This window comes from Channa argus, chromosome 1 (genome assembly GCF_033026475.1).
Source record: "Channa argus isolate prfri chromosome 1, Channa argus male v1.0, whole genome shotgun sequence".
Classification (NCBI taxonomy): Eukaryota; Metazoa; Chordata; class Actinopteri; order Anabantiformes; family Channidae; genus Channa; species Channa argus.
Window position 1 is genome coordinate 7,368,092 of NC_090197.1, and position 25,698 is coordinate 7,393,789.

Below are 25,698 nucleotides of genomic sequence, written 5' to 3' on the forward strand. Positions count from 1 at the left end.
CATGCTGACACGTGTCATCATAGCTCCACCCATAAACCTCTGAAAACACATGCGCTGCCATGTTGCGTCTTCACGTGTTGGCAGAAATGGCAGAAATACAAAACCTCTCTTTCTTGGCAGTATCTGAAGGGCAGACTGGCTGTCCATGCTTTATTTCTAACACAAAAACTATTTGCCTCAGTATCAACATATTTGCCTCGAGCCTTGATGACGTTCAGATTCGGGGCTCAAAAGAAGTTAATGAACACAGAAATGAAAGTCTCCATAATCAATTTCTGTAACAGGCCAAAGTAAAGTTCTCTAGTGACTCTTTATGAAGCCCTGCTGCTTCTGTCTCTGGAATGAGGTCAACAAACCCACTCTGGTACCGAAGAAACCACAGCTATATTTGGAAAACAACTTAAAATGCTGCCAGTTGTACTGTGTTAGAGCTCCACCATCAGGCAGAAACAGCACATCCCTCTGTGCTGCTTCTGGGAAATCACCTGATGAGTCAGTTAGGTTTCATTTTTTCACATGACAAACAGCCCTGGCATGATTAGCAAATTCTGGCAAACAAAGGAAGAATGAGCGTGTTATGGTTGCTGTCTCATTTGTCCTCACCAGGCAACTGAAGCTTCTTTTCTTTGTTCTGCTTCTTGTCCTCTTGGTCGAAGAAAACAGATGAACATTAGTAAAACATCAGTTACATACAGTAAGACTGAATACTCAAATGTAAAGTGTGCAAACTTGGGTTTTATGTGTATAAGAATCTGTCCTTATTTTAGGTGTAAAATAAGGACAGAATAGCATTGGGTGTGTTTGTTTCAGTTTGTCTTGTCCTCATTTGACCCCTGTTTTCAAAGCTGGATCCTAATCCTGAACACTTGCAGCCTCACTCAACCACTAGTTTCTAACTGTGTCCCTCATTTCTGGATTTAAGAAGTCGTTGTTGCACATATACCAGTCGTGAACACACTTTGACCAACTGCAGTAATATTAAAACTATCTCCCGTGATATTAATTTGCAGAAGGACAATACCAAGGAAGCAGAGAAGGAAGCCATATAGTATTGGATCGCGTCCAGACCAAGTCCTGCTGGTTCATTATGAGTCAAAGGGCGCCATCTACCGGTAGAACCGGAGACCTTCTCCGTTTACGGTTTAAAACGATCCAGGAAGTTTATCCTCATAAATTCTGGTAAAGTCTCAGAGTTTGCTGTAAAAATGTATTTACAATTACAACCCGCCTTTAAAAGTCGGCGTCGATATTGATTGTTTTATTCTGAAATGACTTCCGGCTCTTGTATTTTTCTGGCTACGTGAAAGTGAAAGTAAAATGAACGTGGATTTGCAGGGGGGAAAACCACCGACCTAAACTCACTGTAGTCGGCGTGAAACAGCAGAGAAGAGGACCGAACAGCAGAGAGGACAGAGGACAACCATGACGGAGTTTAAGCTGTCTCTGGTCGCCTTAACCTGCTTCCTCCACGGTAGGCTGCTGCTGTGCTGCCCTGGAAAATACACCAAATATAAGTGGTTAAGATAATCGATGGATGATGAGACTACTAAAGATGATCTTGTGCACATATTTTAGATTTATAGAGTATTTTGGCTAATTGTGGCTACACAAAAGTTTTCCTACTATAATGTAGTATGAACGTGTGCAAAACAATTTGAACTTTCAGGCTATTAAAATATATTGAGTGAGTCTATGGGAGTTATATGTTTGCCGAATTTAACATAAGAGACTGGAACGTGGGTAAAATGTCTCAATTAAGGTTTCGGCCATTTGTAAGATTAGCTTTAACGTACGGGATTTTAAAATTGCAGTTAATTGATAAAGAGTTTGGTTTGTGACGCGCCATCTCGTGGCCGAAGCTGGAAACTGCTCACCGTGTGTTCACACGAGTTCAGCGTAAAAAGACAGCAACCAAATGTGGGTAAAAATAATACGTAAAGAGAAAAAAAGGGATATGTTGGCAGAATTTAATTAGAAAAATGCAAACTAATACATTTGTCAGAATTATTGTTCGAAGTCCAATAACCAACATCGAAAGCAGGAGAATAAACTGAAAGTGAGACTGAAGTGGTGAAAAGCTTTGCCAAAAAAGTCCCCACACACGGAAGTTAATATTTACCCTAATATTATCCACTGCAGCATGCTGGATGTAAAGCATATGCAGCATTCTTATTATGCAATAAATAAACTTATGATTCACTGGTAAATATTAGTGTTGACACCACAGAACCCAAATTGCTACGTGCAGTAATATCAGAAGATGTGAAATCGTTGCATGTATATGTTTCACAGTGCTCTTTGTGTTCACGGTCAATGTCCTGTTCCGTCTGTTGTTTGAAGTCTGCAGCAGCAGGAGCAGCAGCAACAAGTGTCCCGTGTTAGAGTGCTGGTTTGTGCAGGAGAAGGCCGGTCGAGGAGGCGGCTTCACGGCACCCACCACCCAGGAAAAGTCTCTGCTTTACATCCGGAGAGACCCCGACAGCCACAGTGCAGAGTCCCAACATACTCCAGACGACATCAACCCCGAGAGAGTCTACTTTGTTACCGGTTAGTTCAAAATGACCACGAAAACAGGATGTGTAACCACACGCTGATCCTGTATTTGGAGCTGTCTTGGTTAACGGCCTCTGTTGTTTGTTGTGCGGCCAGTTTATGGCTGTTACATTTCAGAGTCAGTGGTTTAATGGGAGGACAAATTAAATGCTTCTAAAGGGAACCAAGTGTTGTTGGTCAATAAAAACATTATTACACAAGAACACGATTGCACGTTCCCAAACAGATAATTAACAGTAGATATGGAAACAGAGTTGAATCTATTTAGTCAGCTTTTCCACTGAGTTTCCTCCCATTGCTGTTGTTTTTTTTTTCTAACAACAGCTTTGTGAAGTTTTAGCTGAAAGAGAGATTTCTTCCATTAGCCACTGAAAACTGGGTCGGTTAAATAGATATAAACAGTATTGCACATAACTTATTAACCTATTTTATCATTATTTCGGTTCTTATTACCGAGGACTGTCGACACATTCAGTCAACACATATTCTCTAACCTGATAATTGTTCTGTCACAGAACTGTTTAAATTGCTGAAGAAATCGGAAATATGATGAGTAGCTCAAATGTCATCGCTGCAGTTTCCCTTATGCATTTTTACTGATTCAATACAGATTTCAGTGACTAAAACATGATCATTTAAGATTTTTACTGTTTTGCTATTTTTTTAGCTGATTAAAAGACTGAAAATAAAAAATATATTTTTTGGTATTTTTACATATGAGTCAAATGACCATCTGTGAACTACATATCAGGATACATATTCACCTTCGGTCCTCAGACCCAGCTGCCACTCTCTGCCACGCCTCCCTCAACCCCCCCAGAGGCTCCATCACCAAGCCCCTATGTGAGATCAACCCCTTCCTGCCGCAGCCCTCCAGCCTCAAATGGGTCGCTCCGCTCACAGAATCTGCCCTGAGTCCTATCTACCTGCAGGCTGAGTGGTTTTCCTCTGCGCTACAGGGGCTCAACGATCAGATGGGCATTTCCACTATCACACGCGCTCCCACAGGATCCAGAGAGCACCGTGGTAATGAGTTATGACGGAGAAGAGCAGTGAATATATATCACGCATACATATTTTTTACATGTTCAAAAATGTAAAAATGTTCATCTTATCTCATATATGGTCATTTGATTCTCTCCTCTTTACTTTTTCGTTTAGTGGTCCTGAGTGTGACCAGTAAAACCGTCTCAGTGCAGGCCAGACTCGGAAAACCAGTGCTGCTGGACTGCAGCTTCTGGGTGGACCCGTCCTCGCCTCTATCTGGGTCAGGCTTTGCCGTCGAGTGGCGCTACCAGTTCAGAGGCGAGGGACGACTTGTCCTGGCTTATGACGGCAAGACCGACCGATTGGCTGATACAAAAGAGAAAGGAGCCAGACTGGATATTGAGGCTTTGCACAAGACTGGAAATGCCTCCTTGGTCCTGGAGGAGGCTAAAGTCCGACACTCGGGGACATATATCTGCACGGCGTACCTGCCGTACCTCCTGGCTCAGGTCACTATGGAGCTAGAGATTGTAGGTGAGTGAAAAAAATGTATTTTTGAGACATTTGTGAAACATTAGCCCGAAGATGAAGCTAGACAGGAAATATTCTCTTTGCTCTGTGCTTTCAAACAATGCTGACAGTAACAAAAAAATGTATTAAAAAATTATTCTGTAGTTAGTTCTGTAAAAACTGTGGTTTTTTGTTCATATTTGCTCCTCCACTCTTTTCTTTCTTCCCAGAACCTCCGTCCCTCTCCATCCACCCCTCCCCTCTTCCCCTAATTGTTCCCGGCCAGGCTTTGTCCGTCCAGTGTGAAGCGTCCGGCTTTGCCCCGCTCACGCTGGAGCTGAGCTGGGAGTTTAAGGGAGCCGATGGGAAGTCCAGACCCCTGGGATCGGGCAGCCTAACGGGCCACAGGCAGGCCTGGGATGGCACCTACAGCCAGAGCACTCGACTGGAGCTCGACACGTCCAAGCTGGACCTTGGCACAGGAGGGGAGGTCACCTGCTTGGCTGTCCATCCTGGAGGCAGGAGAGAGGCCAGCGTGACCCTCAATGTTATTGGTAATGTTCATATGAAATGAGACTGTTTTAACAAGTGTTCTGTGAAAGTTAAATGTTGAAGGTTAAATCGTTCATTACATTCGACAACAAACATGTACAATGAGTAAAGACTTGGATCTTGTCTTTTTTTTCTTCTCAGGGTTCAGTACTCCCTCCATCGAGGACTCGATGGCGATGGTTGGCGTTGCGTTGGTGCTTTATGGTCTCATCAAGTTTGTTTCCTGGACCTTTACCAGCTCAGGTAACAAATAATCCAGAAACAATAACTGTAGAAAATGTATTTTTCATTTTTGTGTCTAATTGGTTTTTTTTGTCTTTTTCTCACCTTCTGTAGGTTCAGCTGAGGCTGATATGGAAGATAAGGTAACTGTCATTTTAAAATTCTAATAGATATAATTTACAATTGAATATATGTTATAATATGGTATGTAATATGTTATAATATAACGTTAACATGAATGTTTGATGTTTCCTGATGGGACGGCTTCAAGCAGCCAGCTGTCAAAAACTTTCTCACCATTTTCTGTCTTTCAATACTCTGTAATAAACTCGCAACATGCTGAAGACACAGTTGTATGTGTTTCTCTTAAGTGTCAAATAAGTGTTTGGCCCCCTGTTTTTTTATTACAGGAAATCAAAGTCTATATTTTTGTAGAGCTTAAACTTAGATTTGACCCTTTTAATCCTCTGCTTGTCTGCTTCTCTTTGGAGTTGTGTGTGTTTTCTGACAGTAACTCTTTCATTTTATCCACTTACAGAAAGTGAAGTAAAGAAGAAAGAAGTCAACTGCTGTGGAAGTGTGAACCATCAAACCTGTCTTTGTTTATAGTTTGCATGGGATTTCAGGACTGGGAGTCTACTTTTAATAATAATATCATTTTTTTACAGCTAGCATAGCGGTAAGCTTGTACAAATGTTACTTTTACATTGGTTTTTTTATTCTTTCTTTTTTTTTCAGTTCAATTCAGGCTGTCAGCTGTTTTTATTTTCACTGTTTTGTTCAAATCATAGTAAGGAAGACATCACAAGGAAATTTAGTACAAATGAAAATGGTCTGTTGTAATGTTTCGTTAATGTATTGATGAACCAAAACGGGCTCTCGCTGTTTGCATAATGTTACTAATATTATTTTTCATTGACCACCACTAACATTGTAAAAGCACCGAAATTTAAGATCCCAGATGCTTACAATCAAAGAGACAAAAAAAAAATCATCACTGGAGTTTGAGTGTGTGTGTGTGTGTGTGTGTGTGTGTGTCTTTTATGTCACCCTTAGTCACAATTGTGCAAACTTGCAAAGTGAATCCTATTTTGTAAATATGTGAAAAGTAATGGATGTTTTTGCTGTGTGTGTGTTGTTCAAACTGTAGGAGAAATGCTGCTATTTTAATTACTAAGCCCCAAGTAATCTGCGGGCTAATTTTAAAAAGAAACATATGAACATAATGGGACAAACAGATCAGATTTTAAAATTGATGTCTGTATGAATTAATTCATTACATGAATTATGAATTAATTACATATGATAAATAAAACATTTCACCTACAATAAGTGTCCTTTCAAACATGTTGTATCCTCATTGTTAAAAAAAATAACTGAAATGCGCAAATGTAGATTTACAAATGTACAAGATAATTAGGGGGAAAAAACTCATGAATATGCTGTAAATATGTATTATAAACTGCATGGTGTGGTACTTTTCTTTTAAATCAGGAGATTTATAAATTATTTCCATACTACATTTATGTTTGAGAAAAATAAACAGTAAATGACTGCAGCGGTGGAGACTTATTCATTTACGTGTATTTATGTCATTGTCAAACCAATGAAAAGCCTGCAGCATTCAGAAAGTGTGACTTCCGTTGTCTCTTTCAGAATAAAAAAGTAGACGTGCTGATTTTTTACAAAATAAGTGCCCAGATGAAAATTTGTTATAAACAGGTTATAGATTGTATATATGTGTTATATCTCTATAATAATATGTATATATATATATATATATTTAACTATTTTATTGACATGAGTCAATGAGATAGTTTTATATGAGATTTATAGATTAATTAAGTGAATGTCTTTCCACCTTTTTTCCTTAAGTTATCCCGGGTTCGCTGTACTTAACTCGGCGTTTTATTTCGTGTTCCATTTCCTGGATTCTGTTTTTAGAACAATGTTCAACGGGTGCAAATTACCCAATGGGAAGTGACATTACTGAGTGGACGCCGTGTGGCGACCAATCAGAGGCTGCGATGCTCTCGGGACGTGGAGTGGGTGCGTTTTCGAGCTTGAGTCGATAGCTGTGCAAGTTAGCTAAGTTGAAGAGCATTGTCTTGGTAAAGAGAAAGTCTGAGGGATTTAAAATTCCTAACGCTATATTGGATTTGTTTAGTTAGTTACTTGTGTACTGGAACTAGCATGGTGCATTTTTTTCCCGTTTATTTCCTTCAGGTAACTCACCACCTAAGGCTAATGTTAGCTAACTCTCGCGCAGTGTTTTGAAGATGCGTCGTGGTGGCGCGTTATTCTTCTCCGATGTGACGCCGGACAGCTCATAAACAAAGGAGTTGTGTGTGTAAGTATGTTTCAATGTACCTCAGTGCAAACCTTTCCCCCTTAACGAGAGCGTTGGCTTAAATTAACGTTAGCCATCTGTTTTATTTATGTAACGTCACTGGGCTTTGAGGTAATTGGAAACCGCTTCTGTTGTTTCGGAGAGTCACGGTTACCTTCAAAAGCATGTGGTTGTGTTTCTGTGTGTGAAGATCTTTTAATATTTGTTGGTCTAAATAGGGGTTTTGGGGGTAGATCGTCGGGTTCCTCCACCTCAGTTTAACAGAGATTGTGAGTTTAACATGGATCCATTACACGCAGAGTGTGTTATATATATTACTAAGTCTTTACCTGTCAGCCATAATCTTAATGTCCCGTTGGGCCTGTAATGTTGTGGTGGTCATCATGGAATAACCAGTAATAACTTCCGTGATCAACAGGTGTCAGAACACACAGTACATCACAGCTTCCTGTGTACAGGGGCGTGTAGCTTGGGGCTGGACAAAGTGCCCATGATGACCCTTCTGCATCAAAACATTAAAACCACCAGATAGTGTTAGTGTTGTGGCCGATGTGTGTGTGTGTTGCAGGCTTATAGTGTGAGCTGGTCAAGAAATCAGAGCTGCTGTTGAGCCCACCGGAGTTCCCCTGATTTTTGCCATCTTGTGTTTTCATCATGCCTCTGGAAATGTTTTATTGCATCACCGATTCACCGTTTCACCATCTAACTCTTTTGTGTGACATCCTTTACTTTCTGTTTCTTTATTAACGTTGTCCCTGATGTCTTTTACTGAAAACAGAAACGGCCAGGATTTTCAATGGCGGTGGCTCCCGCCTCAATAGCGGACAAGATAATTGTTCTTGACGAGGATGAAGAAGAGAACCCTCATAACCCCTGCGCTGCCTCAAACGCATCCTCTGAATGCCGACCCAAAAACAACGTGCCCTCAAAAGCTCAGCAGCCAGAGCCCACCCAAATTACCAAGTCACCGTTTGCCTCTGCTAAGAAGGACGCACACGTTCTACAGGCAGAAAATGAGAGGTTGTTTACTGAGGTGAGTTTATATTAAGGAGGCAACAACGCAACGATCTGTTAATCTGTAAATCAAATCTTTTTGGCAGCATGACCCTGGAACATGCACATTAGGAATCAGTCAACCCACTTTAAAACAACTTTGACCATTACATGTGTTTTTATTGCTTGTTATGCACAGTGTACACTTTACTGACGACTGGATGGTCAAGGGCTTTTAAAAAAAATCGACATGAATCACAACCAGATAGTGGAAATCTTTCTCCTCAATTGGAGAGAAAAGTGACAAAACTCGCAGCCTCTGTAATTCTGGCGGGACCATACTTATATCAGACTGACGCCACTCAACCACCTACGCAAGAATCATGTCATTCAGTATGGAGATAATCTTCAGACAAAAACTACACTGTTTGCTGAACATTTTGTGACCTGGTTAATTGAAAATGTACAAGGAGATTCCAAGCAGAAGAATAAATCTAAAACAACAATAAACCCGTTCCAGACCAGAAAACAGTTCTAGTCGGCTCAAAGGCATCTTCTAGCTGTGCAAACAGCCAGTTGAAGTATTGTAAATAGTATATCAGACAGGGATGAACCTGGCGTGAATTGGAAAAACAATATGTTGTTGCTGTAGGTGCTATTTGTTCTGTTCTTGCTCTGTCAACTAGTTTCTTTCTCTGATCCCAGTACCTGACACGCAGGTCGTCTTGTTTCCTTTTCAGTTTGTGGAGCACTGTAAACCTCTCACACTGGACTGCCCTGAGGTGTTGACCTTCCTTCAGACCAAGCACAACAAGGCGACTCCAGACTATCTGTCGTCCGTGGAGTTCAGGAACACTTTGGGACGATGTTTGACCCGAGCTCAGGCCAACCGCTCTAAAACATTTGTTTACATCAATGAACTGTGCATTGTACTCAGGCAGCATGCCGTCAAGAAGAGGCAGAACCTCACCAAGGTTGAGCCTTCTACCTCATCATCGAGCACTTCTCAATCTACCTCTGTTGTGTCCAAAAATAAAGATGAGGCTCAAGATAAGTCGAATGGCGTGGAGGAAGAACAGATCAGACCGGCAGCAGAAAACGAGCAGCCTTCCACCTCAGGTTTCCAGCCGAACAAAAATGAGGAAGAACAGGAAGCAGAGAGAAAGTCAAAGAGAGCGTCGAGAAAACAGGTTAGTGATGAACTAAGACTGGGCGCGAAATTCATTCTTTCACTTTGGATTGCTGCTTTTGAACGATGTGATCAAGATTATTATTTAACCTGCTGGCACTCAAACTTTTTTGAGACCCACGTCGACCAACTGGCAAAGCAAACTGAAGGTCAAACTTGGCTTCAGGAGGTTCGATTTGTACTGTGTGCAAAGACCAAACTTGCAAAACTGGATCCAGTTACTATGTGCCACATACATTCCACCTATGTTTGTTTCAAATGTTAATGTTTAAAACATTAAAACTAACATCTTTCATTTAATGTTCTCAGGAAAAAACTATTAAAATTCTGTATCCTCCAAAAAATATTTTTTTTTAAATCAAGGTTTAGTTTTTTGTCTTGTGTTTGCCATATCACCCAGCTCTGTGATGAACACTAGTTGACTAATATTTGTTTAAAAACTATAATGAATTTCAGGTAATTAATCTGTTGATAATTATAATGTATAGAAATATTTCTGTGTGACTAAAGTTGTACTTAAGTAGATATAAAGAAAGGTTCGATGTTTTCTAAACTCTTAGTCACTGGGCTTGTGAAAATGTATTTGTATGTATCATAAAAGCATTGTCAGCTGTTACCTCACTACACTGATCATCAGTATCAACATTTAGCTTTTTGCAGCAGTCGCCGATGTAACAAACTCCGTGTAGTGAACCACATCCGGCTCTTCTTGCCTTCTGTTAATCTCTCTCAGATCGCGTACCTGGAGAATCTACTGAAGATGTACAATGACGAGATCTGCCGTCTGCAGCAGGCCGAGCTGAGTCTGGATGACCTGGAGGCTGAGGACTCCTTATACATCCAGGAGCACAAGCTTAAACGCAAGGTCGGGATGGAAAACAGTGGGACTCGGGGGTCACAAACACAGCTGTGGCTACAAATTAACAGCTAGTGACAACTCTCCTCCTTCTCTTCCAGATAATGAAGATTTATGAAAAACTGTGTGAACTAAAGGGCTGCAACAAACTAACGGGCCGAGTCATCGAGCAGAGGATCATCTACAACAGCACCCGTTATCCTGAGATCAACAAAAGGGTGAGCGACCCTCACATGGTTAATTATTCTTATCATCTACAAACTTGAATCCTCAGTGTAAGTAGACCTGCATTAATGTCTCTCTATGCAAACAAACATCATAGAAAAGTAAAGTTACATGACAGAACATATCAAAAACTAGAACTGGAAGTACTGTTTACTTTGGTGAATTTGTTGTGCTGATGCCTTGTTGTCTTCCATCAGGTCACGCGGTTCATCAACAGCCCCGAGGCACAGAGGAACCCCCCGGATTACCAAGACATCCTCCAGCAGGTGTTGCGTGCTAACGAGCGCCACAAACTGTGTCTGAGCAGAAAACAGGTGAACCAGATTGCCCAGGAGGCCTTCAGAGAGACCGGGAGCAGCATGCAGGAGAGACGTCAGCTGGACCTGGTGTACAACTTTGGCTCACATCTCACCGACAACTACAAAGCTGGTAAGACTTCGGTTGAGAGTAAAAATTCTGTAACATTTCTACTACGTCTCTAAATTTTGCTGTTCCCACACCTGATCTGGTCTGTTCTCCCTTTTCTTCGTCCCCCTCTACAGGTGTAGACCCAGCTCAGTCTGACCCCTCTCTGCAGAAAAAGCTGCGGTCAAACCGAAAAGTGGCTCTGTCCAGTCTGGAGGCAGTCATCACGAAGTACGCCAAAAAACAGGAGGATGCAGAGGAGCAAGAGAGGAGCAAACGACTGGAGAAAGACAGCAAGAAGAAAGAGGTATGAGAGCATCACAGGCGTATTTGGCTTTCAGTGTCCCACATACCATTGGTCTTATCAGAGCATTCACCCACCTTGTGTGGATGTTTTTGAAAGCTTTAAAAAAGGTGTTTACTTAATCACATGTTTTAGCTCTAAGTTAATAGTTAGTTATTGTTATGTACTTAGCTGCATTATATTGATGGGTGTTTTATAATGTTCTGCTTGCTTCATCCAGTGTCATAAAGCTTTTAAATTTGACCTTAGTAATAAACATGGTAATAAACAGGGCTTAACCCTGATATATCCCTCTAAGCAGCAAAGAGCAGTGTCTAATGATATGGGAGGGGAAACTGGAAATTCAAAAGTTGCACAGATCTGTTAGCCTAAAGCAAAAAGTCTTAGTTAATATTAATAATTTTTTGTGACCTTTTTTTTCTCTCCTATCTAATATTTATCTCCTCTTCCTTCTTTCCTTTTGTGGTTCTGTGTGCCCCTTTCAGGACAACAAATTAGAACAAGGAGATGAAACTAAAGAGGTGAACGGAGCAGCAGAGGAGGAGGAGGAGAAAGAGGAGGAAGAAGAAGAAGAACAGGAGGAGGAGGAGGAGGATGAGGAGGATGAGTCGTCAGACCCAGATATAGAGGAGGAGATCCGTGCCAGTACTCAGCAAAATGGACCAGGTCAGAGCAAAAGTCTGGTAAATGATGTCAGCTCCCATTTCTGAAACTAACTTGAAACTTGGGAGCTCAATGCACTGCAACCTCAGAAAACACATAAAAATAGATCAGACTCAAGCCAAAGAAGAATACAGGAACACATGCAGCCTCCAGGAAATCAGAACGGCAAATACAAGGAACACAGAATATGTCTCTTCAGCTTTCAGTGGGTTCAGTGAAATCAGTCTACATTAGCCTCCAATAAACTAGATTAACTTCATAAAAGTTCTGATTGGTCTGCATGCACACATGACATTGCTCTCACTTAATGATATGAATAAATATATACTCGATAGATTTAGGTCCATTGCATTATGTTTCTTGAAGCTATGCTAAAGTTCGTAATACCTACTTGCATCAGATGTAACTGTCCCTGCATTGGAGAAGGTGGAGACAGGTAGAAAAGATCCCATTACATTCATTTTCCTCTTTCTGTAGATGACGACGATGACGATGAAGATGGTGATAATGACAAGAATGAGGAAGATGACACTAACAATGCAGAGCAAGCAGAACACGATGCCAAGGAAGATCAAACAGACAGGTTGTCAGGAAGCTTTTCTGCAGGGGAAGAAGGAAGTGCTAAAGACGACTATGAGCCTGTCACAAGTGGACTCAGTCCTTTTTCTGACGGAAGCAAGTCCCAGATGTCTCTGCTGTCTGACATCCCGTCCTCTAAAGGCAGCCCCAGCCAATCGGAGGCCGCGCAGACTGAAAACCAGAGGCCGCCCTCCGATGGTAATGTTGCAGCATCAGAGGAACCTGTTAATTCATCCAATCACGTTTCAGCCATCACTGAAGACCCTGCTGATGTGCCCCCCGCAGTAGCCAATGGGCTGTCGATAACCGCGATCGCACAGACAACGAACGGCACATCCCCACCACCCAGCCCCAGAACTACAAGGAGCCAGAAGAGGAAGAGGGAGGAAAACGCAACGCAAAAAACCATAAAAGCCAAGCGTAGAAATATCCATGAAAGCAGGTACAGTATTCGATATTTTGGTAGTAATTTTACCAAGAGACGATACATCTGAAAATAAGTCGCTTTTACTGCCAGAGCCCACACAGAATGTACTGTTCACCCTAGAATTAGTGAAAATGAATCTGGATGAACTTGTTTGTCAGGCCGTCTCTCTCTACATTCATCCCCCCTCCTCTCTCTCTCTCTCAGTGAGGCAGATATCCCTCTGGATATGGGCGTTTATAGCTGCAACTCTCCGGAGCAGGCAGAGTCCACCCGAGCCGACACTCCAAACCAGGAACCGGTCAGCAGCTCGCAGTCGACGCCTCCTCCCAAGAAAAACAAGGTGGGGGAACAGTTCAGGGTGTAAATGTCCGTTAAGGCTTGTTAGAACACACCTGAACCCAACAACAACGTTGGCAGGTTCAGTTCACATTAATTCGGCCTGGAGAGAAACTAGAGTTAAATGACTTGAACTAGTAAAACACGTTGTGTCTGTTTGTGTGTCGAGAGTAAAACAAATGTAGGAGACACTTTATGTATTTCGGTATATTACACTCTGCAGAATTAGCGAGTAATATTTTACAATTTCTATCAATCTGTCGTGCTGCCGTTTTGTCTCCAGGTCAATGTGGCGACCCAGTGTGACCCAGATGAGATCATCGTGCTCTCAGACTCTGAATGACCTTTGACCTCTCCGCAGACTGCAAGTCTTTGCCACTTCTTACTGATATTCAGAAACGGATGTACTCAATACTGGGTTTCAGACTTTTGGCTTGTAACAAAAGAACAAAAGCTGAATTTGTTTTTTTTTGTTTTTTTCTTTTTCCTAATTGAAAAGTAAAAGTTTAGATAGAAATTTGACCCTGAAGGGTCAATATCAAGTTTTTATAAAATACTGATTTTGTTAGCTGTTAAACATAGAAGAGGAGAAGACTTTAAATAAAATGTATTTTCCAAAAAAAAAAAAAATAGGATGTTTTTGGAGGCTGCAGGTTGTTCAATAGAGAGAACAGCTTTGTCTCTGCAGGAAAACTTTAGCTGAAATAGCTGATTCTTCTCTGTTTGGGGGGTTGGGGGGTTGGGGGGCTGCACCCGAGTCTTTCGAGTAACATTTATTCCTGCCTTTCAGTGCGACACGTGCATCCTACCGGTTGGTAGTAGCATTGAAATAATCTTTTGCTGCTTTGAGTCCAGAGCTAAAATATGTCTCTTGGGATGATTCTTCCTGAACTTGTTCTACTACCAGTGCCTGAAAACATGAACCATGCAGCTGCAGGTTTTTCACAGAGCTGCGATAGCTCAGCGCTGGTTTGTTTACATCTTATATTTTAATCTTTATTATTATTATTTTTTTAAAATAAAGAAACAGGGAGGTGCTGGTTTGTATAAAAGAACTGCTGTGTGTACATTGTTTTACATGCTGTTGCTATTTATGATTTCTGTATTGTATTTCTTTGGTGAGTGAGCTCTGTGTTTCTTATGTTGGTGTGCTGTGTGGACTGCAGCAGTGACTTTTCTTTCATTTTTTTTCCCCTTTTATTTCACTTTAAACATAGCACCTGGTTTTAGGGTTAAAATGAAGCGTAGTGTTTTCTCTTATTTAGCACCGTAGCGTCGAGTATTTTATATGAATCGCCGTCAACAAATCCCACAAAAAAAAGACCAAATGTAATAGCGCTTGTTTCACTGCAGACATTTGGACGCAGTAAATGAGAAGCAAAGGTGTTAATAATAACATTAACTCTATTAAAATTGTTTTTCTTATTGTCTTTCTAAAAGTGTCTTATGCGAAAAAGCCTACTTTTCTATAAGCTCTTCAGCGAGTCACCCTGTTAGTGCGACTCCATCCCACGTAAACACTGCATGTCAGAAATACTCACATGAGCCAGCTGTGGATTCATCTGCTACTGAAGCTACTTCCCCACAAAGTCCAGCTGTGCTATTCTGAGCACTTTTTACAAAGTAATGTGTGTTTTAGACCCGTTTCCTAAGATTTATGTAAGTTATTATCTCAAAAGGATTTCTGGTTTGCAGAAATACACGACAAACTACAACCACGAGTTTGTTATTATCAACTGTCTGTAAAAAAACAAAAAAACCAAAACAATGTTGCATAGATATAAAATAAATACCAACATTAAGACAAGTCGTACAACGTATAAAATCTAGACAAGGTTGTTAGTGTTAATTAAAACTGACAAGGAACTTATAAACTGAAATCCCAATTAAATTCACTATAAAGACTAAAATAAATCTGAGTTCAAAATTAACTAAATGCAAATGACAAATGGTTTTAGCCTATAAAACAAAAGTGACTGGGAGTTGAAATAAAGTCGCCGTTTCAGTTCCGCAGAACGAGGCAGGCTGTATATACCAGTACACATCATATACCTAAAATGATCCATGTGATATGGATGTTTAATGGGGATTTGTTGACAGTAAGATGTCATGACGCGTGACGTCTCACCACAACACGGGTGAAGTCGTACCCGTGTGTCTGTAACCACATTCACACACCTGGTCCTCAGTTTAATCCCAGCCCAAATCCTGAGAGTAAACAAAGGTGTTATTCCAATTCATTTTTATATACGCGGACATCATGTCCGTCCACAGCCCAACTTAGAATCATAATTGTTGTTGTTTACCTTTTTTTTTTTTTCACAGAACTGCCTTCTTCTTAAAACACTGGTTGACTGGAGACAAGTTTCACTTTTAAAGCTACTAATTCTACTTCTGTGCCATATTACAATGTTTCTCCCCGTTTTCCTTGATGTTGAAAGCATCATTGCAGTTAACATCTCCATCATTTAATTTGGTCTGTGTGTGTGTGTGTGTGACTAGTATGTATTTTGCCCTTTGTTGTCCCCGTAACATTTAGCATTGTTATGGTCCAGGCCTTAGAAAAATCCAGTCTAGGGTTTTTCTCCCCCTCCTGAATCCCACTTAAAATAACTTTAACCACCCAGAAATTATATTTTTCTCTCTTCAAATTGCAAGAAATGTACTTATTGTAGCTCCACTCTGTCGGGCCTCGTTTATGCAGAGGAGGGATCCATTATCCACTGTGAACTTGTCCTTTTTGATAGCAATAAATAATACATTTTGTTATACAAAAATTGTGCTTCTGATTTCGACTGTACTTGTTCAGAAACCACATATATTGAATGACATTGTTTGTTATGTCTATAGTGCAAAAGTCATCATCCCCAGTGTTTGGGGAGAAAACAACGGGCTGGTGTTGTGTGTCTGCATTGTGTTAACTACACATCCACATGTAGCGGGAACCCACACACACTTAAAACGGCTACATTCAAATCAGTATTGCGCTCACTGAAAAGCCGACCTCTGATTTTTAACCGGGGTTTTTAGGATTTGAACAAAGTTTATAGACAAACACTATTTGCACCAAATAATTTATTGACCTATTTTTACATGGCAGAGGTGAATATTGATTCCGTTTAATACGTCATTAGAACCACTCAGGATTTACATAAAATTACATCTTTAAGTTCAACAATCAACTGGTCAATCAGGAGACGTGAAATATAGTTTGTGGAATGTACAAAAATAATAAAAATACCTTGTTTTGTGTTCAGCAGCAGCAGCTTTGAACTCTTTATTATTCTGTATTATTTCTCTTTCTCTCTTCTCGCCGTAGGTTAGAGACTTGGTTGGTGCAGCAGCAGGTGAAGCTGCAGACGATGCGAGCAGCTCCCGCATTTGCACCTCACACACGATTGACAGTTACACAAGAGGTGTTGAGGCTTCAATGGGTCATTTTGTGATGCTGTTAAGTAGTGAGAAAAAATCACTGGGGATCAAAAGGGGTTCACATACTTTTTCTTGCATAAAGTGCTGCTTTTGCACAGGGATTAAGGGCTAATATCCCCATGTCACGTTTGCCTATGCGAGACGATAACTTATTAAACTGTACTTTGATTATTCTGTGTGGGACTAGAAATTAATTTAAGCACAAATGTCTCTTTCGTTACGGATGAATATAAACGCTAAATGAGCGTCTCTTCCTCACATCCTCTAGCTACTGTACATGCACGTGTCCTACGAGCAGCATCCATCCGCACACGTTCTCCTCTCAACAATCCTCCAGTGTTTCCTCCGATGCTGCGACGGCGAAAGCGCGAGCGCACGTGAGGAAACACTGCAGGTCACATCCACACGCCAACAGTCCGGTCTCTTCGCTGTGACTGGGCCCCAAACCTGCACATAAAAATATCCAAACGCAGCCTTCACAGAAGGTAAAAGCAGTCAGTGCCGTCCGTCTCTTTATGTGCAACAATCTGTAAAAGCGTGCGCAGCGATGAAGAGGTCACGTGTTTATTTCCCGTGTTGGCTTCATACACGGTTTGGTTTGATTTCGAAGTGAAACAATGAAACGGCTACAATCCTTCATAAACTCACACGATCATCACACTGCTGCTGTCAATCACAAATTCTCTTAACGACAGTTCCGGCTGTGGCCACAAGGGGGCGCAAAGGTTTGAAAGGAAAACATTTGAATAAAGGCTGTGACTTAATTTATCAATGATGCACTTCCGTGTTTTCCATTAATACACTGTTTTCTGTCGGATGTTTTACATTTCTGGATATCAAGCCAGCGAGTAAGCTGTTAAAACTGGTACTAAAGTGTTAAAGGCAGCAATAATTCACACAGCTTTGTGGAAACTGCTACCAGTGCAGGTTCGTCCTGGTTTTTGCCCGGCGTAGAAAGAACTGGTCTGTCAGAGTCTGGGCAGCCTCCTCTGGTGGAGGATCTGCAACTTGCTAAATGGGAATTTTGGACCAAACTACACAAGCAGCTCAATGATTCGCTTTAAAAAGTAAATTAACCGTATTCGGTTTAAACGGAGTGTTTAAAACATTAGAGCATTAAGTCCTGAAATATTTGATGTGACTTTCAGCCTTTCTTCAAATATTTATTCTGCAGGGTTTAAAAGATTATTGTTGTTAGATTCACACAACCAAAAGTGACTTTTCTCTGAAGTTTCAAAAATGTGTTAAATTTACAACAAAGAAAAAAAAACATAAAAACGTGCCAATAACCCAATTCAACTACAAAATGTCTTAACTGATACCTTTGAATACCAAAGTAAGAAAACTGCCACAACAGCGAATCACTTTAACAGTTTTGTCACAAATGCTACTGTGGAAATGTAGAAAACTAAAACAGGAAATACTACTGGATTTTCACGGAGCAAATATTTTCAGAATATTCCAGAAAGTGAGAACAATGTGACCTGAAGGTTTCCTGTCAATCTGCGTTTCTTTTTATTGTAATTAAACCAAACGTCCCTTTGGACCCTCATACATTCACATCCGACTGCATGAGTCAGAGACGCTGTTTGGCTCCAGTTAAAATGAAAACGGAACGTTCACGAGCGTTTTGTCACGTCAGGACCCGTATGACAAAATGAGGCTAAGACCACCTGCTCTCGATAAAAGCCCCAGAGGGAAAGTTCTGAGCGTGTCGCTTTCAGGTTGTCTGTCTCTGCAGAGTTGGACCAGAATGGAAAGAGCCTCGAGTTCTGCGAGAATCGCCTCTGAGGGAGGCCTCGAGCTCGGCAGCCGTGCAGGTCGGCGCCCGCCTGTGCACGTGGCGGGGATCCATCCACCCCGAAGCGAGCACGAGCGATTGTGCGTTTACTGTGGATCTAACACGGGTTCGAGGCGAAGCCAGCACCGTAGTATCGTCTGAATTAACATGGCAGTGCTGACAGACTGCTGCTGCAGTAAAAGACACAAACCTGCTACTGTGGCTTTTTCATCTGACGAGCAGGTTTGTGTGTTTTATTTATTGATTTTTTTTATTTTTTATTTTAAATCATATGACAGTGACACTTTACAATACGATACTGCAGAAAATCACAGCAATTTCTCTACTAGTGCTATAATGCTGCCACAGAAGGTAACGGTTAGTGAAGCACTGTCCCTTTATTTTTGGTTTCCTCTCTCCACACACACACACACACACACACACACACACACACACACACACACTCTTCCACAAAAAAACCTAAACTTCTCGGGTATTTTAAACAATAGCTTACTCACTGAGACAGAAGGTACATTTTTTGGTGAGGCCACTTTTCTGAGGCAGGTTTTCTACAGTCTTTACGGAACCAGAATCACACGTTTAAAGTCCAAATTCTCTGTAAACCTGTAGGTTCTTTAGGTTGTGTGATGATGAAGTTTTACAAGTGTTGGCAGCTTAAAGTTTCTAATGTTTCGATGTGACCTCACCACCGGACGCGACCCACCGCTTTGGTTTAGGTCACGCTGCTCACGTTGGCACTTACTTCACACACGTCCTCATCACACACACTGCGACTCAACCCAAGGCCACCAAACATCCCAGACCCCTGACCCACATTCTGGGAGACCACCCCCAGCAGCGCTCCCGCGGCGGCGGCAGCCATGTTGCTGCTGCCGTTACTCACGATGCTGCTGCTGCTGCTGCTTCCCGTGGCTGAGACGCCGCCGTGCTGCGGTGACAGAACCGCGCCGGAGACGTGTGGAGAAGACAGGGACACTCCCGCTCTGCCTCCCTCACCCGCAGACAGGAGCAGGGGAGGGGAGGACATCAAATCTGGCCCATCCTCTCCTCCACCTGCTCCTCTTCGCCCTCCGTCGCCGCTGCTCCCGCCTTCCCCGCCCTCGACCAGCCCGCTGCGCCTCTCGCAGTGCGAGCGGTGCCTCATGAAGCTGTCGCGCCACATGAACTTCTTGCCGCAGCTGAGGCAGTCGTAGGGCTTGAGGCCCGTGTGGGTCTTCATGTGCTCCGTGAGGTGGTGCTTCATCTTGAACTTCTTGGCGCAGACGGGGCAGTGGAACGGCCTCAGGTCCAGGTGCATGTTGATATGGCGGTCCCTCATGCTCTTGTGGGTGAAGGTCTTACCACAGTGGCACATAAACACTTTCCCCGAACCCCCATTACCGCTGCCGTTGCCACCGTTTCCGCCTCCACCGCCAATCCCCCCGCTGTCCATACTGTCCACGCCCAACCCACCCTGCACCGACAGGTGGACCGCACCGTGCTCCAGACTGGCACCTTTGAAGGAGGCTCCTCCAATCATGCCGCCTGCCATCCCCAGGGGAGGGGCTCCAGAGTCCAGGGAGAGTCCAGAGGCCTGGCTGTACAGGAGGATCTGGTTCCCCTGCATGTCCAGGGGGAAGAGCTGAGCCCGGGCCGTGGCTGCGGACTGCACCTGGCCCAGCAGCGCTGACACAGCGCGATTAGCGCTCTGGCTCTGACCCGCAGCACTGTCGTGAAGGTGCTGGGCCAGCGTCTGGTCCATTAAACCGCCTTCGAACTTGAGGTAGTCTTCTGAAGAATGGCAGTAGTCCACCTGCAGAAAGACGGCGAAATGCGTTACAACACTGACCCAGGAAAATGTTGATGAGATACAGCGTCTGCTTACTTTAGTTTCCTCTTCAGGAAGAAACTGCAAACGTTTGAAATCGTACAACTTGGGCTGCCACGCCCCATGGGGGCATCATTTCAAAGACAGAACCAGTTTCTGTCCCATCTTTCTGTCCAAATGTCTACCGTGTAACAGAATCTCAGAACAAAACTCTTTCCGCCCACCTGTGAGTCCATGTCGTTGTCAGCTCTGCTCCCCAGCTCGGCCGAAAGGCTCCTGACGTTGGAGATGTTAAAGTCGCCCCGCTCCCTCTCACGGACCAGCTCCAGCTCCCTGTCATCCTCGTCCTCCTCGTCTTCTCCTCCCTCCTCCCCGGACACCACGATGAGGTCGTCGTCCTCCGTGCGTTCGGTTTTCACCACCACCCACTGTTTACGAGGCATGATGCTGGGCTGGCTGTAGGTGGGACGCTTCTGTGGCGGCAGTGCCGACTCCTCCCCGTCCTTCCAGGGAACATGTATCATTATACATCACATATGTCACTTTAACATATCGTTACAAAAAAGATGACACATCAGATGCTGTCAAAGACTCCAGCAAACACAATCATTGTTTTCCTCTGTGGAACAAAAGAAAACCGTGTTCTACAATTATCAAAATACTTTGCCTCAATTTTTCACCAGGCAAAAATGTAAAAACAGAAGTTGATTTTGACGTGAACCTTTGTAAAAATAAACCCTTCGGATGAATCGACGGGTGCGTTAGTGTGTTACGCCCACCTGATAAGAGGACACACCGAAGCTGTCGCTGACCCCGACCTCCTGCTCGGACACGGAGTTCATTTTCTTCCGCCTCCCGCTGCCTACTCCCCTTCCTCGCTTCCGTTGGTGGTACAACACCTCCTCCTCTTCTTCCTCTACCTCCTCCTCCTCTTCCTCGATCAAGAAGGCCTCCTCGCCTCCTGACGGGGTGCAGTAGCTGGGGGTGTTGCTTGACCCTCCTCCATCCACCGAGGCCCCGGCCACGGCTGCGCCGCTCCCCCCAAAACTGCTCCCGTCCCTGGGGCTGAAGTAGTTGGTGCTGCTGGGAGACTGGCTCTCGCTCACTGATGGGCGGCTGGGAGGTTGGGGGCCACGCTGGGGCTCGATGGACCCTACGACCTGAGCTTGACCTCCGCCTCCATTGCCCCCAGCTCCATTACCACCAGCTGCACCCGCGCCGTTGTTGTTGCTGCTGCTGCAGCCGGCATTAGCTGACCCTCCACCTCCTCCGACACTGGCTCCATCCTGCACACCTGCTCCACCGCTCCCTCCCCCTCCACCTCCTCCTCCTCCTCCTCCCCCTGCGGCTGCAGCCCGTCCTTCTTTCAGCAGCTCCGTGCATTTGTCCACGATGTGCCACATCTGCAGGACGCTGCCTACTGTGAGGTAGTTGACGATGTCTTCGCGCAGCATGCGGAGCTGCCCAGTGTAGGCGCAGCTCAGCACGCTCTCAAACGCCAGCGGGTCCATCACAGCTGGGATGGAGACTGTGGACATGTTCTTCAGTAGTACCTGAACACGGATGGAAAAATTGTTAAAGTACACCGAATACTAAATTTCTCATCAGGGTAAAAAATAAATAAAAATTAAAAAAAAAGCCCTGATCACACTTTTAAATCCTAGTAAATTTATTCTGTGTACGAACAGTTCGTGTGTCTTCCAGGCCCTCAGACAAGTGACTGGGGTCTCAAACATTCTGCCGCTAAGAGTCGGTGAAACCAGCCTTTGGCAGATGAGTTCTCTCTTGGAACGGAAAAATAAAACGCACAAAAAAACAAATATTTAAGTGGTGCCGCGAGATGACTCTCGCACCTTTATTCTCACTTCTTCTGCTGATGTCTGCTCTGCCGCGCTCATTATTTGGCATTTTTACCAGTTTTTCTTAACCGATAATCACATCAGTTCGCACTGGTTTCACACAGATTTGATTATTCAGCCACGTAAAAAAACATCGATTACTGTGATTGTCAACGGACAAATATAAACCTAGAAAAAGGAAGACGGAGATTAGTTTAAAATGTATGAAATCTACATGTTTTTAATCCAATGTAAAGGTTAAATATTACCGAAGGTTTTAGACATACGTGTTAATTCTGATTTAAAAGCTTTGGTAGTTGCTGTTCTGTGTGTAATTTGCATTTACACTCGTTTCCACTGTTGTGTCCTAACATCCTGTACTAAGTCCTGATCAGCCAAGATATTAGAGTCTACATGCTTCTAAATTTAACTTCTGTCAGAACTGTAAGACTATGACTCCATCAGGCCTTTGTGTGTTCTTATTTAGAACATTAGACCTCTTCCAACAGCCACGTGACTGCATACCCCCCCTTACCTGGTCATGGAAGTAGGGTGAGGAAGCGGCCAGGACGCAGCGGTGAGCTTTGAACACGTGACCCTGGACGTGGATGGAGAGGTCACAGAGCTGGCCGTCCTCCCTCTGCCGGTTCAGGCTGTCCAGAACCGAGGCCTGAGCGCCGGGGAAGCACACCTGCACCACAGAGCCAGATGTGTCGCTGGGAGCTGAGCTGCTGCTGCCGCCGCTGCTGCTGCTGCTGCTGCTGCTGCCCACTTCTACCGGCAGGGACTGCATCTGGGTGGGAGAAAACTTTAATTACTCTTTGTTCTCGAGGCCAAAATATGTGTTTAGATGACAATTAAGTCGTTTGGCAGATGCTTACAAGGAAGGAGAACACACCAGGGGCAACCTGGGTTCAGGGATTGTCCAAGGACACTTCTACATGTATTTAATAGACAGCAGCTCAGCTAACGGTGCCCAGCCTCCCACACCCCCACAGAGTTAACTGCAGTGTCTGGTTGGCTGCTGCTAAATGTCTTAAGGGTTTGCTGTTCAGATATTGGAGGGATGAAAGATAAAAATTTACAGCCAGAAAAAAAAGGAAGAATAAAGGAATATAATGATCATCAAGGTTATAATATTCTGTTTTTCTTTCAAAGACATTTTGATACTAAGTGCTGCGACTAATTATTATTTCTATTATATTATCAGACATGTATTTTCTGCATTATTCCATCAATTCTTTAGTTTCATTAAAACATCGTGAAAAGAAGAAAAAAAGTGACAGTGCAAGTGTCTTTAAAGTAGGTTTAATTACAAGGGTGTTTCTACTAATCAATATTTGCAGCTTCTCCTACACATCAGTCTCAACTTAAGCTTGTCCACAGGGGAACAGTAAAGAAGAACTCAAAATAAAGTCTTACGGTTTTACACTTAAACAAAATAAGCTGATATTATCTGACATTGTCGTTCAGGCAGATTCTTATATGGGGAATTTTTGATGCATCTTAGGCTTAATGCTGGATGTGATGTGTTGTAATGGCATCTTCATCCTTTGTCGCACACGTGTGAGAGCAGGGAGATCAGTGCAAAGGTAACAGCGGCACATCGAGGAGACAGTTGGACTTGATTTTCTGTCTTGTTACTTAGAACATATCCTCAAATTCCTCTAACCCAGCTAATTAGTTCTACTTGACACAACCAGGGACCCTACAGCCTGAAATGTCTGTTTCAAGTCTGTTAGATCTCGGCGAGCTCCTGCTGCACTGACAACAAGCTGCAATCTCATGTGCATCTGCAGCTCCACAGCACATGCATTGAATTAGCCTTATATTTCATGCACCATATGATTCGATCTGACTGCCACTGCACTTGATGGCTGCACAGCAGATGTCTACATTTATTAGAAAGCCCACAGCATCAGTTTGCTCTTTACATAAAGCTGAAATCTTTGCATGGTAAGCTCAGTTTGGAAAGAAGGTCCCCACATCACATCACATATACATGACCACACCACTTCAGCTGATGTTTCCAGTGCATGGGGGGGGGAAATCAACAGCTGGACTGCAGACACACTTTTAGTTGACAGGCAACAAAAGCAAAGCTGCCGATTTTAAATGAGGCTGACATTGCTTTGGAAGCGATTTGCTGACGGGGGTCCTCTCCGTTCAGACAGCAGACAGACGCAGCTGCTTCCCTCACACTGTGGCCACACCGTTCCAGATGTGGCGTTAGCCTGAGAGCTAGCTCCGCCGGCTGCCCGCGGTGTTTGCGGGCAGCCGCAGCCGACGCCAAAACTCACCGTTTCAGTTGACAGCGCAGCCTTCAACGGTGCATCCTCCGACCGAGCTGACGGCAGCGTGTCCCGGCCGTCTGTGCAGGCCCAGAAGTTTGAAAACCATTTTTATAAAATGTTGCTCGCATCTGATCTCTGCAACAGCAGACAGCGATGCGTCGCCTTTAAGTGGCTTCCAGACAGACGAGCCAGACTTTAGCCGACACAAAATAAATTAAATAAATAAATAATCGACATTTAAATGTGGCGTTAATGCTTCTGACATCAGCACCTGCAAAAACTAAAAGGTGCATTTCAAACATCGTTTACATCCTAAATAATTAGTATTGTAATTATTCCTTCGTTTTCCGTTAGCATCAATTTCTATAAAAGTGACTGAAGCGACAAAGTTTAAAAACTAACCGCAGAAAGTCGCTTAAAACTTAATATGGTTATTGTAATTAACGTTTCACAAATTCCTTGAGATTATTTAAAACATTTATATGGAAACAAAAATCCTTGACCACTAACGATTAAAAAAAAAAAAAAAACAGAGAAAAAGTTTGGATTCCGAACCAAAACAAACATGGCGGTTTGTCAGCTACCTGGCAACAAACCCGAGTTGCAACATGGGAACTGTGTTCAAAACCCAATTTTTATTCTTCTGAGGACAGAAACTTACACCGTCCGGATGGAAGGAAAAATATTTGCGGATACTAGAAATGTTTTCACACGTACAACAAAAAAGCTCATCTAGACTTTTCATTAATCCTTTAATAAACATGCACTTAAACCAATAGCTGCGTCCAACAATGCAATTAATGCTTTTAAATTTATTTAGAAAATGTCAAATATGCATCATTCACTGTTTTCACTATTTTTTATATTGCTAATAAAGACTGTATGAGCCAACTGGGGAGTCTCTGCTTTTTGTTTATATTGAGTATTGTAAGGTTAGTTAGATTAAGAAGTGTATGTAAAAGCGCACTGTGCTCATCAATGACATCCGGTGGCTGCATCTGAAGTTAAAGTATTGACTAATTAAAAATTAACAAGAAATAAAAAATATAATATTGGTTCTTATTTAGGCATTACATGTAAATAAATGCCATTAAACTAACTTATATCAACATATTTCTTTACATCTAGCAGAAAAATGCCTCCAGATGACATCACTTATTATGTCATCTTGTTGCTCACGCTATGCAGTTTGTAATCATGGTTTAATCTGCTGTTATAGAGCTCCTCCAGATGATATCATCTAAACTCAATAATGAAAAACTCCTCCCAGTGATGTCATCCAGAGGAATTTAACTAGAAGCAGAGAAAGATTTTAATATCGGGAAGCCAGAGGGAAGTTTAAATGGTTTATTGTTAATTTACACCCTGAACTGAA

The 25,698-nt window shown here is 42.9% G+C and overlaps 3 protein-coding genes across 4 annotated transcripts; 2 read left to right on the forward strand and 1 right to left on the reverse strand.

The window, feature by feature from the left end:
- Positions 1–1,160: 1,160 nt before the first annotated feature.
- tapbp.1 (TAP binding protein (tapasin), tandem duplicate 1) lies at positions 1,161–6,382 on the forward strand. The gene is made up of 9 exons (XM_067479643.1): positions 1,161–1,179; positions 1,336–1,471; positions 2,341–2,547; positions 3,331–3,579; positions 3,715–4,074; positions 4,281–4,604; positions 4,744–4,845; positions 4,939–4,967; positions 5,363–6,382. The coding sequence occupies exons 2-9, from the start codon at positions 1,423–1,425 to the stop codon at positions 5,372–5,374; spliced, it is 1,332 nt and encodes a 443-aa protein (XP_067335744.1). The 5' UTR covers positions 1,161–1,179; positions 1,336–1,422; the 3' UTR covers positions 5,375–6,382.
- A 474-nt stretch (positions 6,383–6,856) lies between these two features.
- daxx (death-domain associated protein) lies at positions 6,857–14,958 on the forward strand. 2 transcript variants are annotated; one of them, XM_067479549.1, is made up of 12 exons: positions 6,857–6,935; positions 7,051–7,174; positions 7,953–8,207; positions 8,908–9,357; positions 10,090–10,221; positions 10,314–10,430; positions 10,635–10,866; positions 10,980–11,149; positions 11,632–11,812; positions 12,287–12,830; positions 13,020–13,155; positions 13,435–14,958. In XM_067479549.1, the coding sequence occupies exons 3-12, from the start codon at positions 7,971–7,973 to the stop codon at positions 13,492–13,494; spliced, it is 2,259 nt and encodes a 752-aa protein (XP_067335650.1). In that variant the 5' UTR covers positions 6,857–6,935; positions 7,051–7,174; positions 7,953–7,970; the 3' UTR covers positions 13,495–14,958. The 2 variants fall into 2 exon arrangements, with proteins under 2 accessions (XP_067335650.1, XP_067335659.1); XM_067479558.1 differs by lacking the exon at positions 8,908–9,357 and having other exon boundaries at positions 6,858–7,174.
- A 3,528-nt stretch (positions 14,959–18,486) lies between these two features.
- zbtb22b (zinc finger and BTB domain containing 22b) lies at positions 18,487–25,514 on the reverse strand. The gene is made up of 5 exons (XM_067479536.1): positions 24,330–25,514; positions 22,565–22,822; positions 20,971–21,744; positions 20,416–20,694; positions 18,487–20,176 (listed from the first exon to the last, which is right to left on the reverse strand). The coding sequence occupies exons 2-5, from the start codon at positions 22,820–22,822 to the stop codon at positions 19,097–19,099; spliced, it is 2,391 nt and encodes a 796-aa protein (XP_067335637.1). The 5' UTR covers positions 24,330–25,514; the 3' UTR covers positions 18,487–19,096.
- Positions 25,515–25,698: the final 184 nt, after the last annotated feature.

What these genes read in the sequence shown, in the direction of transcription:
- daxx (XM_067479549.1), top strand. Translation starts at nt 7,971, where the DNA reads ATGGCGGTGGCTCCCGCCTCAATAGCGGACAAGATAATTGTTCTTGAC. An exon ending in ATGAGAGGTTGTTTACTGAG is followed by an intron (nt 8,208 to 8,907) that starts GTGAGTTTATAT and finishes TTTCCTTTTCAG; the next exon opens with TTTGTGGAGCACTGTAAACC. An exon ending in CACCGACAACTACAAAGCTG is followed by an intron (nt 10,867 to 10,979) that starts GTAAGACTTCGG and finishes CCCCCTCTACAG; the next exon opens with GTGTAGACCCAGCTCAGTCT.
- tapbp.1 (XM_067479643.1), top strand. Translation starts at nt 1,423, where the DNA reads ATGACGGAGTTTAAGCTGTCTCTGGTCGCCTTAACCTGCTTCCTCCAC. An exon ending in CTTAACCTGCTTCCTCCACG is followed by an intron (nt 1,472 to 2,340) that starts GTAGGCTGCTGC and finishes TGTTGTTTGAAG; the next exon opens with TCTGCAGCAGCAGGAGCAGC. An exon ending in AGGATCCAGAGAGCACCGTG is followed by an intron (nt 3,580 to 3,714) that starts GTAATGAGTTAT and finishes TTTTTCGTTTAG; the next exon opens with TGGTCCTGAGTGTGACCAGT.
- zbtb22b (XM_067479536.1), bottom strand. Translation starts at nt 22,822, where the DNA reads ATGCAGTCCCTGCCGGTAGAAGTGGGCAGCAGCAGCAGCAGCAGCAGC. An exon ending in CACCCTACTTCCATGACCAG is followed by an intron (nt 21,745 to 22,564) that starts GTAAGGGGGGGT and finishes ATCCGTGTTCAG; the next exon opens with GTACTACTGAAGAACATGTC. An exon ending in ACAACGACATGGACTCACAG is followed by an intron (nt 20,177 to 20,415) that starts GTGGGCGGAAAG and finishes GTCTTTCTGCAG; the next exon opens with GTGGACTACTGCCATTCTTC.